Here is a 12,276-nt window from a genome sequence, read left to right on the forward strand (position 1 = left end):
GAACATCTGTAATCAAACAAGGTGTCCTTGAACTAGACTAGTGTTTTTGGTGGTTTAATACAGTTAGGTTGTTTCTATTCTCCAAAGGCACTCACAGACAACTGAGAAGAGATAGACTAAATGAAGATTTACAAAAGTCACTCAAAGTTCATGTCAAATAAGTCTGGTCCATCAAAGCAAGGGTATGAAAAAAATAAACAAGAAACAGAATTTCTTGTCTTAAATATCAAAACTCACAGTTTAGATGACAAGAAGCAGGTTGAAGGGTTTAAGTGGAGTTGAGCTGCAGTGTCTCAGACTGAGAAACCAGCCAAAGATCACAACTTCCTTCTGAATCAAGTAAGATAGAGCTAAAGCCAGTTATAAAGGGTAAAAGTACTACCTATAAATTAGGTCTATTGTGGCAATACCAAAAAAAAAAAAAAAAAGAAAACCCTAACTCTACTGAAACAAAACATAAGCTATCATGAAAATGAAATCTAATTGTCAGACTCCAGTAAGTATAGAATTGTGACATGGTAAGTGCTATATGACAGTGGTCCCCAACTTTTTGGCACCAGGGACCAGTTTCGTGGAAGACAATTTTTCTGTGAACGGGGGCAGAGGGTGGTTTCAGGATGATTCAAGTGTGTTACGTTTATTGTGCACTTTATTTCTATTATTATTACATTGTAATATATAATGAAATAATTATACAACTCACCATAATGCAGACTCAGTGTGAGCCCTGAGCTTGTTTTCCTGCAACTAGATGGTCTCATCTGGAGGTGATGTGAGACAGTGACACCCCAAGTGTGTTGCTTATGTCCACTCTACTCCATAAGATACAGCTTAATTGTCACTTGCCACTCACTGATAGGGTTTTGATATGAGTCTGCAAGCAACTGGTTTATTATGGTGTCTGTGCAGTCAAACCTCTCTGCTAATAATAATCTGTATTTGCAGCCGCTCCCCAGAGCTAGCATCACCACCTCAGCTCCACCTCAGATCATCAGGCATTAGATTCTCATAAGGAGCGTGCAACCTAGATCCCTTGCACGTGCAGTTCACAGTAGGGTTTGAGCTCCTATGAGAATATAATGCTGCCACTGATCTGACAGGAGGAGGAGCTCAGGCAGTAATACGAGTGATGGGGAGCGGCTGTAAATACAGATGAAGCTTCGCTAGCTCACCCCTCGCCTGCCGCTCACCTCCTGCTGTGCAACCTGATTCCTAACAGGCCACAGACCAGTACTGGTCCATGGCCCGGGGATTGGGGACTCCTGCTATACCAAAAAAAAAAAAAAAGGTAAAGGGGCTTATTTAGATTTTAGATATTCACAATGGGCCTGGGTGCTATACCATAAGTCTTCTCAAAGTATTTTCAATGTAAAGAATTAAAGTCTTTATATAATGTATTATAGAAAAATTTTAATATGGTAATTATATAAAAATGGTTAATGTTAATTACCAATATTTCTGTTTACAAAAGTAATGCATACTCTTTTTAAAAAAATGTTGAAATGTATAAAGAATAATATATACCCACTATGATTCTATTAACCATGGAAAATTCCATTAACATTTTGTTCACATTTATATTATCTTTCAGGAATAAATAAAAAGTAAGTACACATATATAATATTATATAATTTTAAAATCCTGCTGCATATTTTATGTCTGGCATTTTTTATTCAATATAAAATGGTTAACAATTTCTCATGTTATTAAAATGTTTAAATATTATTTTTAATTACAGCAAAATATACTATCTGTATGATGATTTATCTGTTCATTCTCTACTGGGGGAAATAACTTCTTTTTTCAAATTTTTGCATAATAACAGCACTGAAATAAATTTCCTGATACAGTAAGTCCCCTACATATGAACGAGCTCCATTCTGAGAGCACCTTTGTATATCTAATTTGTTTGTAAGTCCAACAAACTAAGCCTAGGTACCCAATTAACACAATCAGCTATATAGTACTGTACTGTAATAGGTTTATAATACTTTTTACACAAATAATACATAAAAATCAAACACAATAAATAAAGAAAACATTTTTAATCTTACAGTACAGTACCTTGAAAAAGTACAGTACAACAGCTGGCATACAGGGGCTGGCATCTAGTGAACAGGCAAGAAGAGTTACTGACTGGAGGAGGGAGAGGAGGTGGGAGATGGTAGAGCTGAAGGATCGTCAGCAATAGGAGATGCAGGGCAAGCTGCAATTGCACTCACGCCTGACATTGATGGCACAGGTTCTTGTTCCTTGCTGGATTCAATTCTATCTATTCTCTTTAAAAAATGATCCAGTGATGTCTGGGTAATAGCTCTTTCTTTTCTCATCATAGATGAGATGGTAGCACTGGATTGCATTCCAAAAGGCTGCTGCACTTTTGTGTACTGTTGTACATGTGGGTCCTGTACCTCAAAAACTAACAGTGCCTCCTCAAATGAAGAAAATCTCCATGCCATTTCCTGCATCGTGAATCTCTTAGGTTCTTCAGCTACTTCTTCTTCTTCTTGTCTCTTTTCATCCTTTCTCTGGGCCTCCAATTCCATCTTTACGCCTCGCTCCACTCTCTCAATTATTTTCACTTTTGTTTCCAACATTATCGCTTGGCGCTTCTTAGCAGTACCAGCTATATCACCGCTGCTTTTATGCTTGCTTCCAGACATCCTGGGCTTGAAATAAAGATACTGTACTATGGAGAAGAGCACGCAGTGGGCTGACGCCTGGGAGCCAGCCGGAAACATTCGCCTTTAGTCAATTAAAATGGAGAAATTAAATAATCCATAGGAGGGATCTTCAAGATGGTGGAAGAGTAAGACGTGGAGATCACCTTCCTCCCCACAAATACATCAGAAATACATCTATATGTGGAACAACTCCTACAGAACACCTACTGAACGCCGGCAGAAGACCTCAGACCTCCCAAAAGGCAAGAAACTCCCCCACATAACTGGGTAGGGCAAAAGATAAAAGAAAAAACACAGACAAACGAATAGGGACAGGACCTGCACCAGTGGGAGGGAGCTGTGAAGGAGGAAAGGTTTCCACACACTAGGAAGCTCCTTTGCGGGCAGAGACTGCGGGTGGCGGGGAGGAGGGGGAAGCTTCAGAGCCACGGAGGAGAGTGCAGCAACAGGGGTGCGGAGGGCAAAGCAGAGAGATTCTCGCAGAGGATCGGTGCCGACCAGTACTCACCAGCCTGAGAGGCTTGTCTGCTCATCCGCTGGGACGGGCGGGGGCTGGGAGCTGAGGCTCGGGCTTCTGTTGGATCCCAGGGAGAGGACTGGGTTTGGCTGCATGAACACAGCCTGAAGGGGGCTAGTGCACCACAGCTAGCCGGGAGGGAGTCTGGGAAAAGTTCTGGAACTGCCAAAGAGGCAAGAGACTTTTTCTTGCCTCTTTGTTTCCTGGTGTACGAGGAGAGGGGATTAAGAGTGCCACTTAAAGGAGCTCCAGAGAAGGGCGCGAGCCGCGGCTAACAGCGCGGACCCCAGAGACGGTCATGAGATGCTAATGCTGCTGCTGCAGCCACTAAGAAGCCTGTGTGCAAGCACAGGTCACTATCCACACCTCCCCTCCCAGGAGCCTGTGGAGCCCGCCACTGTCAGGGTCCCGTGATCCAGGGACAACTACCCCGGGAGAACACACGGTGCGCCTCAGGCTGGTGCAAGGTCATGCTGGTCTCTGCCGCCGCAGGCTTGCCCCAAACTCCATACCCCTTCCTCTCCACTGCCTGAGTGAGCCAGAGCCCACGAATCAGCTGCTCCTTTAACCCTGTCCTGTCTGAGTGAAGAACAGACGCTCTCAGGCGACCTACATGCAGAGGCGGGTCCAAATCCAAAGCTGAACCCCAGGAGCTCTGCGAACAAAGAAGAGAAAGGGAAGTCTCTCCCAGCAGCCTCAGGAGAAGTGGATTAAATCTCCACAATCAACTTGATGTACCCTGCACCTATGGAATACCTGAACAGACAACAAATCATCCCAAACTGAGGAGTTGGATTTTGGCAGCAACGATATATACATTTTTTCCCCCTTTTCCTCTTTTTATAAGTGTGTATGTGTATGTTTCTGTGTGATTTTGTCTGTAAGCTTTGCTTTTACCATTTATCCTAGGGTTCTGTCTGTCCATTTTTTTTTTTTCCTGTTTTTCTTTTTTCTTAAGTATAGTTTTTAGCACTTGTTATCATTCGCTGATTTCTTTTTTGGTTTGGTTGCTCCTTCTTTCTTTTATTAATATTTTTATTACTTAAAATTTTTTTCAAATAATTATTTTTAATTTTAATAACTTTATTTTATTTTATCTTCTTCTTTCCTTCTTTCTTTTTTCTTCTCCTTTTTATTCTGAGCCGTGTGGATGACAGGCTCTTGGTGCTCCAGCCAGGCTTCAGGGCTGTGCCTCTGAGGTGGGAGAGCCAAGTTCAGGACACTGGTCCACAAGAGACCTCCCAGCTACATGTAATATCAAACAGTGAAAATCTTCCAGAGATCTCTATCTCAATGCCAAGACCCATCTCCACTCAACCCCATACAGTGCTGGACACCTTATGCCAAACAACAAGCAAGACAGGAAAACAACACCATCCTTTAGCAGAGAGGCTGCCTAAAATCATAATAAGGCCACAGACACCCCAAAACACACCATGAGACATGGATGTGCCCACCAGAAAGACAAGGTCCAGCCACATCCACCAGAACCCAGGCACTAGTCCCCCCAACCAGGAAGCCTACACAACCCACTGAACCAACCTTAGCCACTGGGGACAGACACCAAAAACAATGGGAACTATGAACCTGCAGCCTGCGAAAAGGAGACCCCAAACACAGTAAGATAAGCAATACGAGAAGACAGAGAAAAACACAGAAGATGAAGGAGCAAGGGAAAACCCCACCAGAACAAAAAAATGAAGAGAAAATAGGCAGCCTACCTAAAAAAGAATTCAGAATAAAGATAGTAAAGATGATCCAAAATCTTGGATATAGAATGGAGAAAATACAAGAAACATTTAACAAGGACCTAGAAGAACTAAAGAGCAAACAAACAGTGATGAACAACACAATAAATGAAATTAAAAATTCTCTAGAAGGGATCAATAGCAGAATAACTGAGGCAGAACAACGGATAAGTGACCGGGAAGATAAAGTAGTGGAAATAACTACTGCAGACCAGAATAAAGAAAACAGAATGAAAAGAATTGAGGACAGTCTCAGAGACACCTGGGACAACATTAAACACACCAACATTCTAATTATAGGGGTCCCAGAAGAAGAAGAGAAAAAGAAAGGGACTGAGAAAATATTTGAAGAGATTATAGTGGAAAACATCCCTAATATGGGAAAGGAAATAGTTGATCAAATCCAGGAAGCACAGAGAATCCCATAAGGATAAATGCAAGGAGAAACATGCCAAGACACATATTAATCAAACTATCAAAAATTAAAAACAAAGAAAAAATATTAAAAGCAACAAGGGAAAAACAACAAATGACACACAAGGGAACTCCCATAAGGTTAACAGCTGATCTTTCAGCAGAAACTCTGCAAGCCAGAAGGGACTGGCAAGACATATTTTAAGTGATGAAGGAGAAAAACCTGCAGCCAAGATTACCCAGCAAGAATCTCATTCACATTTGATGGAGAAATTAAAATCTTTACAGACAAGCAAAAGCTAAGAAAATGCAGCACCATCAAACCAGCTTTACAACAAATGCTAAAGGAACTTCTCCAGGCAGGAAACACAAAAGAAGGAAAAGACCTACAATAACAAACCCGAAACAAATAAGAAAATGGTAATAGGAACATACATATCGAAAATTACCTTAAATGTAAATGGATTAAATGCTCCAACCAAAAGACATAGACTGGCTGAATGGGTACAAAAAGAAGACCCATATATATGCTGTCTACAAGAGACCCACCTCAGACCTAGGGACACATACAGACTGAAAGTGAGGGGATGGAAAAAGATATTCTATGCGAATGGAAATCAAAAGAAAGCTGAAGTAGCAATTCTCATATCAGACAAAATAGACTTTAAAACAAAGACGATTACAGGAGACAATGAAGGACATTACATAATGATCAAGGGATCGATCCAAGAAGAAGATATAACAATTGTAAATATTTATGCACCCAACATAGGAGTACCTCAATACATAAGGCAAATACTAACAGCCATAAAAGGGGAAATCGACAGTAACACAATCATAGTAAGGGACATTAATACTCCACTTTCACCAATGGACAGATGATCCAAAATGAAAATAATTAGGAAACACAAGCTTTAAATGATACATTAAACAAGATGGACTTCATTGATATTTATAGGACATTCCATCCAAAAACAACAGAATACACATTTTTCTCAAGTGCTAATGGAACATTCTCCATGATAGGTCATACCTTGGGACACAAATGAAGCCTTGGGGGGCTTCCCTGGTGGCACAGTGGTTGAGAGTCTGCCTGCCGATGCAGGGGACATGGGTTCGTGCCCCGATCCGGGAGGATCACACATGCCGTGGAGTGGCTGGGCCCGTGAGCCATGGCCCCTGAGCCTGTGAGTCCAGAGCCTGTGCTCCGCAATGGGAGAGACCACAACAATGAGAGGCCCAAGTACCACAAAAAATATATATATATATCAAGCCTTGGTAATTTTAAGAAAATTGAAATTCTATCAACTATCTTTTCCGACCACAGCACTATGAGACTAGATCTCAATTAGAGAAAAAAATCTGTAAAAAATACAAACACATGGAGGCTAAACAATACACTACTTAATAACCAAGAAATCACTGAAGAAATCAAAGAGGAAATAAAAAAATACCTAGAAACAAATGACAATGAAAACACGACAACCCAAAACCTATGGGATGCAGGAAAAGCAGTTCTAAGAGGGAAGTTTATAGCAATACAATCCTACCTTAAGAACCAAGAAACATCTGAAATAAACAACCTAACCATACACCTAAAGCAATTAGAGAAAGAAGAACAAAAAACCCCCAGAGTTAGCAGAAGGAAAGAAATCATAAATTTCAGATTAGAAATAAATGAAAAAGAAATTAAGGAAATGATAGCAAATATCAATAAAACTAAAAGCTGGTTCTCTGAGAAGATAAAAAAAGTTGTCTCCCCCCAGCTAGTGAGTGCGCGAACGAGAAAGGAGGAGGGCTCTCCAGGCGAAAGCACTGTAGGCGCCATTATTCTCTGTTTCTCTGCTGCACCAACCTCCACGTCTTGCCTACTTCCCGGTTATTTGCGGCCTATAGGCTACTGCAGCACTAGGGTGTCAGTTGGTCCCGCCCAGAACACTTCAGTTCTGCCCTGCAAGGATATATTTAATAACTGATTGGTGTGTCCCTTTAATACAAGAAAATGGAAACTGAACAGCCAGAGGAAACCTTTCCCAACACCGAAACCAATGGCGAATTTGGTAAACGCCCTGCTGAAGATATGGAAGAGGAACAAGCTTTTAAAAGATCTAGAAACACTGATGAGATGGTTGAATTACGCATTCTGCTTCAGAGCAAGAATGCTGGGGCAGTGATTGGAAAAGGAGGCAAGAATATTAAGGCTCTCCGTACAGATTACAATGCCAGTGTTTCAGTCCCAGACAGCAGTGGCCCCGAGCGCATATTGAGTATCAGTGCTGATATTGAAACAATTGGAGAAATTCTGAAGAAAATCATCCCTACCTTGGAAGAGGGCCTGCAGTTGCCATCACCCACTGCAACCAGCCAGCTCCCGCTCGAATCTGATGCTGTGGAATGCTTAAATTACCAACACTATAAAGGAAGCGACTTTGACTGCGAGTTGAGACTGTTGATTCATCAGAGTCTGGCAGGAGGAATTATTGGGGTCAAAGGTGCTAAAATCAAAGAACTTCGAGAGAACACTCAGACAACAATCAAGCTTTTCCAGGAATGTTGTCCTCAATCCACTGACAGAGTCGTTCTTATTGGAGGAAAACCTGATAGGGTTGTAGAGTGCATAAAGATCATCCTTGATCTTATATCAGAGTCTCCCATTAAAGGACGTGCTCAGCCTTATGATCCCAATTTTTACGATGAAACCTATGATTATGGTGGTTTTACAATGATGTTTGATGACCGCCGTGGACGTCCTGTGGGATTTCCCATGCGGGGAAGAGGTGGTTTTGACAGAATGCCTCCTGGTCGGGGTGGGCGTCCTATGCCTCCATCCAGAAGAGATTATGATGATATGAGCCCTCGTCGAGGACCTCCTCCACCTCCTCCTGGACGAGGTGGCCGGGGTGGTAGCAGAGCTCGGAATCTTCCTCTTCCTCCACCACCACCACCTAGAGGGGGAGATCTAATGGCCTATGACAGAAGAGGAAGACCTGGAGACCGTTATGATGGCATGGTTGGTTTCAGTGCTGATGAAACCTGGGACTCTGCAATAGATACATGGAGCCCATCAGAGTGGCAGATGGCTTATGAACCACAGGGTGGCTCTGGATATGATTATTCCTATGCAGGGGGTCGTGGCTCATATGGTGATCTTGGTGGACCTATTATTACTACACAAGTAACTATTCCCAAAGATCTGGCTGGATCTATTATTGGCAAAGGTGGTCAGCGGATTAAACAAATCCGTCATGAGTCAGGAGCATCGATCAAAATTGATGAGCCTTTAGAAGGGTCCGAAGACCGGATCATTACCATTACAGGAACACAGGACCAGATACAGAATGCACAGTACTTGCTGCAGAACAGTGTGAAGCAGTATTCTGGAAAGTTTTTCTAAGACTAGTGAAGAACTGAAGGAGTCCTGCATCTTTTTTTTTTTATCTGCTTCTGTTTAAAAAGCCAACATTCCTCTGCTTCATAGGTGTTCTGCATTTGAGGTGTAGTGAAATCTTTGCTGTTCACCAGATGTAATGTTTTAGTTCCTTACAAACGGGTGGGGGTGGGGGAGGGTGTGCAAAAACTAACATTGAAATTTTGAAACAGCAGCAGAGTGAGTGAATTTTAATTTTTGTTCATTGTTGGTGGTTTAAAAAAAAATCCCCCCATGTAATTATTGTGAACACTTTACTTTGTGATCACTGTAACATTTGGGGGGGTGGGACAGGGAGGAAAAGTAACAATAGTCCATATGTCCCTGGCATCTATTCAGAGCAGTGTGCAGAATGTAATGCTCTTTTGTAAGAAACGTTTTATGATTTTTAAAATAAATTTAGTGAACCTATTTTTGGTGGTCATTTTTTTTTTTTAAGACGGTCATTTTTCAAATGGCTGAATTCCCCCCAACCTGCCCCCAAACTAAACACTAAGTTTAATTTTCAGTCCTCTGTTGGATATAAATAAACACATCTCTTCTTGGACTTAGGCAAAATATCCTGGCACATTCAGTTCTGGTGATTTCTTAAGTGATTTGAAAGTCCATTGCTTGGGAGGAAATTCCACCACACATTCATGCTTATAATAAGCTGGGGATTTTTGTTTGTTTTTGCAAATGCTTGCCCCTACTTTGCAACGATTTTCTGTTTGTAATTGTGAAGAACCAAGGTGGGGAGCAATACAACAGATGGAGTAGTTGGTATAAGTATATACCAGAAGCCTAATGGCAGCAAGTTTTATTAATCAGAATAATACTTGGTTATGGAAGTGACTGATGCTTAATAAATTCTGATTATTTTTTATTAGATAATTTCTCACCTATAGACTTAAACTGTCAGCTTGGTAGTGTCTATTAGTTAAACTTTGTAAAATATATATATATATTCTTGTTTTTCCATTGTATGCAAATTGAAAGAAAAAGATGTACCATTTCTCTGTTGTATGTTGGATTATGTAGGAAATGTTTGTGAACAATTCAAAAAAAGATGAAAAAAGTTCCTGTGGATGTTTTGTGTAGTATCTTGGCATTTGTATTGATAGTTAAAAGTTCACTTCCAAATAAAACTCCCAAAATGCTAGATTTGATGTGTGCCCAATTCGAACAAAGGTTGATTGACACCTGTAAAATTTGTTAAAACATTCCTCTTGTAAGGAAATACAATAATCTTAAATTATATATTTTTCGTGTGAAGTGTTTTTCTAGCATTTATAAATCAGATATGATAGGGGTGGTAAGTTAAAAAATTACAGTAGTTGGGCTCTTAGTTTTAAAGGGGAGTCCAGCATAAGAGCTGAGTCATTCCAATTCTACAAGTCCTCCTATTCTCACATTACCTGTGAGCTGCTTTGAGTTTCTTAGGTTTAACTTTAAAATAGTTCCAGTTTGTTGTGAGAGTGTTTACAGATAAATGTAAAATTTTTTTTTTCTGGTTCTTGGCTTGTAAATCCTTAAAATGCTACCTGTTATCTTCCAACTGTCCAGAAAGCCTGAGAACAACTCAGCAATTACATGGAAAAGAACTCATGGATGCAATTCTGTTTAAGTTTAGAAAACAGGCTTGCGTATGATAGAAGAATGTGAAGTGAGCAGAATTTTCTGAACTATGTATGACTACTACATGCAAAGGTTTAAAATTTCAGTGATACCCCTTTTAGTTTAGGGAGGGAGATGGGGTGTTCTCTTGATAAGTGACAGTGATACCACAGCATCACTTAAAATGCTACCTGTGATAAGGTTTCCCCAACGGTGAAATTAGTCTGAATTGCCACTTGGGTGTTAGTTTCCCTCTTGGGTATTTTAAGTATGGGTAAGCTTGGGTTGCATAGGGTCAGTATAGTGTACTTATGTTGAAATGTGCCCCTCCCCTAGAGAAAAACTATCGGTAATGACATTTTAGTCAAATTGTTACTTACATTGGAGGAAAGTATCCCTGGAGAGAACACTGGCTTTCAAAGTTTTCGTTTGTCATTCAAAAATTAGTTGTGTAGGGACTTCCCTGGGGGTCCAGTGGTTAAGACTCCCCCTTCCAATGCAGGTGTGGGTTCCATCCCTGGTCGGGGAGCTGGGACCTCATGTGCCCTGCAGCCAAAGAACCAAAAAGCAAAAGCATTGTAACAAGTTCAATAATAAAGACTTTAAAATGGTCCACATCAAAAAAATCTTTAAAAAATTACATAAATAGACTCTTGGCTGAAAGTATTAATTTTTTGCCTTTTAAAAATCAGACCTTGAACACAATCTGCTAAAAAGAAAATACCTGACGTTGGTAAATTGGGGACACAACTTTGGAGGTAGGGGCCTTTTTCATTTCCACTATTACCTGGTAAATGGTGTCTGAACATGGGCTGGCAATTTAAGAAAATTCTCTGAAGTAAGCTTAAAATTCACTGAACAAATGGAATTTTGAACCTATTTTTAAAAAAATAAATACTAGGCTGATTTATTGAAGTTTTTAAAGTTTAAATATAGTTTCAAAAATGTTTTTAGCTTAACTTTTTGCAATCAACTGATAGGCAAACAATGTTGGAAACCAGATTGCACCAAAGTCTGTCAGGAGCAAGGAAAGGAATTTAAATCTTTTCCCTACTATTCAAATGTTAATAATTTGCATAATTAAACTGATAATAAAGTACTTGAATTTAAAAAAAAAAAAAAAAAAAAAAAAAAAAAAAAAGATAAAAAAAGTTGATAAACCATTAGCCAGACTCATCAAGAAAAAAAGGGATATGACAAACCCACAGCCAACATTGTCCACAATGGTGAAAAACTGAACGCATTTCCACTAAGATCAGGAACAAGACAAGGTTGCCCACTCTCACCACTATTATTCAACATAGTTTTGGAAGTTTTAGCCACAGCAATCCGAGAAGAAAAGGAAATAAAAGGAATCCAAATCGGAAAAGAAGAAGTAAAGCTGTCACTGTTTGCAGATGACATGATACTATACATAGAGACTCCTAAAGATGGTACCAGAAAACTACTAGAGCTAATCAATGAATTTGGTAAAGTATAAGGATACAAAATTAATGCACAGAAATCTCTGGCATTCTTATACACTAATGACGAAAAATCTGAAAGTGAAATCAAGAAAACACTCCCATTTACCACTGCAACAAAAAGAATAAAATATCTAGGAATAAACTTACCTAAGGAGACAAAAGACCTGTATGCATAAAATTATAAGACACTTATGAAAGAAATTAAAGATGATACAAATAGATGGAGAAATATACCATGTTCTTGGATTGGAAGAATCAACATTGTGAAAATGACTCTACTACCCAAAGCAATCTACAGATTCAATGCAATCCCTATCAAACTACCATTGGCATTTTTCACAGAACTAGAACAAAAAATTTCACATTTGTATGGAAACCCAAAAGACCCCGAAGGGCCAAAGGAATCTTGAGAATGAAAAACGG

The 12,276-nt window shown here is 39.9% G+C and overlaps 1 protein-coding gene across 1 annotated transcript; it reads left to right on the forward strand.

Annotated features, from left to right (window-relative positions):
* The first annotated feature begins 7,141 nt into the window (after positions 1–7,141).
* Positions 7,142–9,934, forward strand: LOC309800108 (heterogeneous nuclear ribonucleoprotein K). Its single transcript, XM_082613954.1, has one exon. It carries the CDS (start codon positions 7,367–7,369, stop codon positions 8,756–8,758), a length of 1,392 nt encoding a protein of 463 aa, XP_082470080.1. The 5' UTR covers positions 7,142–7,366; the 3' UTR covers positions 8,759–9,934.
* The last annotated feature ends 2,342 nt before the right edge of the window (positions 9,935–12,276 follow it).

The sequence above is a fragment of the Mesoplodon mirus genome, assembly GCF_964341445.2.
Source record: "Mesoplodon mirus genome assembly, chromosome: 1".
NCBI lineage: Eukaryota > Metazoa > Chordata > Mammalia > Artiodactyla > Ziphiidae > Mesoplodon > Mesoplodon mirus.